General features: G+C 50.9%; 1 protein-coding gene across 1 annotated transcript in view; it reads right to left on the reverse strand.

Annotated features, from left to right (window-relative positions):
* Pla2g4d (phospholipase A2 group IVD) overlaps positions 1–4,305 on the reverse strand; it is a 21,964-nt gene extending 17,659 nt beyond the window's left edge. Inside the window, exon 1 of the mRNA XM_028766845.1 lies at positions 4,234–4,305. Within this exon, the coding sequence (XP_028622678.1) occupies positions 4,234–4,305 (72 nt within the window). The remainder of the gene's footprint in view (positions 1–4,233) is intronic.
* Positions 4,306–5,199: the final 894 nt, after the last annotated feature.

The following is a 5,199-nucleotide window of genomic DNA, read 5'->3' on the forward strand; positions in this document are numbered from 1 at the left end:
ATATATATCTTCGGCAACTCCAGGAAGATCAGTGTCAGCTGGATGAATGGTGGGTGAAGGGTCACTGTGTATTCAGATGCTCATGAGGCTCGTGAGACCTCAGATGAGCCCAGGAGAAAGCAAGCAGCGAGTGGATAGTGAGAGCAATCAGCAGTGCCCAGCTGGCTGAGTCTTGGCAGACCAGGGCACTAGGAGAGTAGCTGACTTCACCACAGCTGAAATCCCTAGTGCTCCTGGGACCCAGGGAATCCCGTGGTTGCCCCAGGAGGAACACCCCTATCCCCACCCCACCCCCACCCCCGGCTTTGCTTCACTTTGGGTTTGGTTCCCAGCTTTTTTAGGTCACCTACACAGACAAGCCACATGATTGAGGTTACGCACAAGGGCCTGGCAGGGTTCTGGGCTGATTCCAAAGAAGGTCATTGGCTTTGTGTCCTCTTGACAAAGTGCATGCCAAGAGGACGATATCTGCAGTGTGTTGTTCTAGCAGTAAGTGTCCACACAGGGAGGACCCTTAGAACAGGTCTGTAGGGAGGGCATTATATGCACAGGCAATGTGTAGTAGCAGCTCCCAGTTAGGAGGGGACCATACATGGCAGAACCCTCAAGGGACACCACTCATATGGCCTTAGGAGAATCCACTGAAGTACCCCAAGATAAGAAAACCCCAGACTGGGGCTTCTGTCACCAAATTAGATCCACGTTAAAACTGAATAAGCAAGGGCTCCTGGGACACCCATCCCCTCCCACCCCTTCTGCTCTCATCCAAGGCAGCCAGAGCTGCATGTTGGACAGAGGGCACTGCAAGCAGGAACACAGAGGTATTGTGGAACCTAAGATGGTTTCCTGCTGTGCCTCTCTAATGCCTCCACAGCCTGCGTGGTCAAAAGGTCTTCATACCCACTGACCTGGGTTTTACACAGGTGCTTCCTACTAGAGTCTGAGTCTGAGGGAACCCAGTGCACTTCTCTCCACAGAGAGCTGTAAAGAATGACAAGTCAAAGCAGAATGGCTCAGGAGGTAGCCTGTCCCAGCATCTGCCCCTCTGCTCTATGATGAATTATCCTGTCATTTTAGTCACACAGACACACAGACACACAAAGACACACAGAGACACACACAGACACACCCACACAGAGAGGGGGAGGAGAGGATTGATTCTAGCAATCCCAACAATATTTCAACCCTATAGTCCTTAAGCTAAAGGACTTGTTGGGAACCTAGTCAATTTTTAGGCACCTGGCTCCATCTCCTCCCCACCCATGTCCTTACTGCCTGACACAGAGGTGCTGCCTGTGTTGATGCTGGTCTGTGAAAGGTGTGGAGTGTCAATGCCCCACTCTGAGACAGAGGACCAGCATAAGCAGCAGGCCTGGCTAACTGCCTCTCTGGCCAGGCTAAGAGCCTACAGCCTATGAACTTTAGAAGGGACTGGGGAAGTGGCTCAGTTGGTTAAGTGCCTGCTGCTCAAACAGGAGTACCTGAGTTCGGATCCCCAGTCCTCACATAAAAGCCAGACATGATAGTAAAGTCTCTAAGCCCAGCACAAGGAGGAGGCAGGAATGGATAGATCCCAGCAGCTCATTGGCCAGCCAGTCTAATAAAACCAACAAGACCCAGGTTCAGTGAGGGACCCTAAGATGGAAAGTGATTAAGGAGGATATCCAGTGTTGACCTCTGACCTCCATACACACATGCACATTTGTGCGCATGCGTATAATCTGCCCACACAATAAATGCATGAATTATTAGCACTGACCATTCCTACCTGTAGTCACTGGGACCGTCTCAGCCTCAGAAAGCTCCCATAATTTGGTGAGTTATTTTGTCTAAGACCTTTGCTAAGACAGAGTATTCACAGCACTGTAACCAAAATCTCAAGTGCTCTTTACCAAAGATAGAAGGCAGACTTGAGAGCCAGGCTCTTCACTTCGGTCCTGCCTGCTACTTGCTATATGACCCTGGGCCAGTCACTAAACTCCGTTTTATTATCTGGAATGAAGTAACAGTAGTATTGGGCTCATAGAGTGTTCTCAGGGATAGGGATGGGGCTAAAGTATAGAAGACTTCTTCAGAAAAATGTAAGCATTTTCCTCCTGAAACTTCAAAAAACAAACAGATTTTCTGGGGATGTAGCTTAACAGTAGACACTTGCTCAGCTTGCCCAAGACCATCAGTGCCTGGGAGTAGGGGGAGGCTTTTAGATAGTGTCTCTGTGGGCCTAGCTGCTGCCTAAGCTGGTCGCGGTCTCATTGGTGACCCCTCACGGCTTTGCCAGCAGCACTCGAATGTCTTCCATTTTTATAATATGGGAACCGAGACTCAGGAAGATTAACATGCCCAGGGTCAAGGCTTAGAAAGTGACAAAGCATCAGATGTCAAGGGTATATCTCAACAACCCTATACCAACCTGCCTACCTAGCTTCTTCATAAAAACACCACATACCCTGCTGCCCTTGAGATACTTACATACTAGAGTCTCTTCATTTGCTTTCGACCAATAGGAAGCCTGGGCTTCCAAACTGGCAGCCTGACTCTTTCCTAGGGCACGAGGCATTGTTTTCACTGACCAAAGATGTTCCCATATGAAATGGCATCTCCGTCATTGACTGACCACAGATGTGTCGGGCCACGTTATCTGTAGATCCTAAGACTGTCTCCCATCGAGCGCCTCAGCCACTCTCTCTTCAACCATACGGGGATGGTATACCCTCCATGACCCCCCTACCTATGGAGAGGTCCAAGGCCCACATTTTGCCAGGAAGGTTTAAGAGAGGCTCAGTGCTGGTCCCTACCCATGACAGGTGTGGGCCAAGGGGGATGGGAGGCCTCCAGAGTTGGGTCTACGATATCATGATCATGATCTCCAGTCTTTGGCAGACTGAGAGGATGAATCCCTCCGCCTTTCCCCCTGTAATAGGACCCCAGGGGAAACTTGGGAAGGCAAGGTGGATGCTATGACCAGAGATCCCTGCCCTCTGTGAGTCAGGCTGAGCTGGAAAGTCTACACACAAGCTCCCACAGAACCAGTCTGATACTCATTTTCTGCCGATCATTTCCCTGCTACCAGGAAAAGCTCCAGTCAGCAGCAAAGAAGCCCAGGAAGCAGCTTCCAGAGCTCACCTGTTTCAGGAGCCACTTTACGAGTTATGAGGGCAGGACTATTTGTCAATCATATCAGTCAAAGGCCCCCAACCCTGGAAACTCCAGTTGGGAACAAAGTGCTTCCCAGATACGGGGCAGACACAGGCTCCCATTTGCTTACTCCTGGGTCTGGATCCAGAATAAGCAAGAGGAGGAAGGGGCTGCCTCCCTCCCCAGGAAATCAGCTGGAACTTAAGATATTTCATGAAGCATTATGGGATGTGGAGCTCCTGAGAGAACTGAACAATAGAGTCAGCACTGGCCACCCCCTCCACTACCCTGTCAGAACAAGATGTCACTGATGGCTGGTCTGGGTATGGGTACTTTCAAACTCACACTAGCACAACAGTGGAAGTGCCCCTCTCTACCTCCCCTAGGTGTCCAGCCTGTGGTGCCTACGTCCTTTCCAGGATCAGTATTCTGTAGCTGTTTGTCTCACATAGCTTAGGCTGGGTCTCAGAACCCCAGTGAGAAATCCATCAAGATCTGCAAATGAAATAAAGGTGGCTATTGGAGAGTCACCTTGGAAACTTAGTGCCCCTAGAGGACACTTACTGGGGTACCCAGGGCAGACAGGGGAGCTCTTCCTGTTGGTCTTGGTCCCTAGTACAGGATGAGAATGCTGGCTGAGCAGTGAACAGTTTGTGGGATCTTTGGCCTGGGTGCAGTCTCAGAACTCTTGGAGCCAGAGAATGATTAGCATGAGGAGTTGAGACATTGAGACCCATAGTGCTCCAGCTGCTTCCAGGAAGTCCACTGGTCTATGGTGGTGGGTAGTGAACTATATGAGTCTCTTTAGGGAGGAGCAGCCACTGTTCTCTGGTGTAGAGCAGAGGGAGCATCCCTGAGGTAACAGCCCTTAGGATGCTCTTGCCTGCACATCATGGTGGTGAGCCGAAAAGACTCATGGCCCCCAGGTCCCTACTTGTATAGGTGCTGCTTACCCCTACCCACTCCATAACTCCCAAACAACAACCCCCTTTCCCTCAGCCACACGGAAACTAATCCCACCCTCCTTTCAGCCACAGCAGGCTTGTTGGTCCCAGGCTCTCCTTGTTGGTTGGCTACTGGCCTGACAGACACTGTTACCTGGTGAGGATGGCCAGGTAGCCTCTCAGGTGATAGCCTCTCCATGCCAACTCTTCTGTCTCCACTCCACATTCAACTCCTGCCAAGATGCCAGCTCCCTGGCTGGATGCAGAGTCCAGTTGTGACTCTGGAGGAGTTGTGGCTCTATAAACAGGTAACTCCACCCCCAGGTCACTGTCACACAGCACTCACTTCCAATCTTCCTCAGAAGGCTGGCTTAACTAGCAGCTCCAGAAACCCTGGCAAAACACTGGCCTCATGGGTGGAGCATCTTCCTAGAGCTGAAGTTTCAGGAAAGAAGCACCAAAGGTGTCCAGGAAAGACAGACAGACAGTGAGCAGAGGCAGTTCCCTGAGGCAGAGGGCAATGAAGAGGAAACCCTTGTAAGTCAACACCATCTGAGTCAGCCCAGCCCTAGGAGAGAAGCATGGGGCTCCTGAGCTCAGACGAGATGGACCCCTTAGCGCTCAGGAAGCAGTTTAGGCTCTAAGGTGAAAAGCGGCCGATGTGGGATCCGGGTGCCACACTCACAGACCTTCACCTCCACTCCTGCTCACCCTCTGCTTCAGCAGATCCTAGGAGTGTAGGGGGCATAGGCAGGCCTGCCTTCCTTCCTTCCTTCCTTCCTTCCTTCCTTCCTTCCTTCCTTCCTTCCTTCCTTCCTTCTTTCTGTCATTTCATTCTTCTGTCCATCCTTCCTTCCTTTTTCCCTTCTTCCTTCTCCCTCCCTCCTTCCCTCCCTCCCTCCCCCTCCCTCCCTTCCTTCCTTCCTTCCTTCCTTCCTTCCTTCCTTCCTTCTTTCCTTCCTTCTATCCTTCCTTCCTTCTATCCTTCCTTTCTTCCTTGGTGTGGATGTATGTGTGTGGTGTGCATACTTATATGTATACATGAATGCAGGCACAGGTGTGTGACATACATGTGGAAGCCCAGGGTTGACGTCAGGTGTTTTGATTATTCCCACTTTAT

Source organism: Grammomys surdaster, unplaced genomic scaffold, assembly GCF_004785775.1.
Source record: "Grammomys surdaster isolate TR1022 unplaced genomic scaffold, NIH_TR_1.0 170, whole genome shotgun sequence".
NCBI lineage: Eukaryota > Metazoa > Chordata > Mammalia > Rodentia > Muridae > Grammomys > Grammomys surdaster.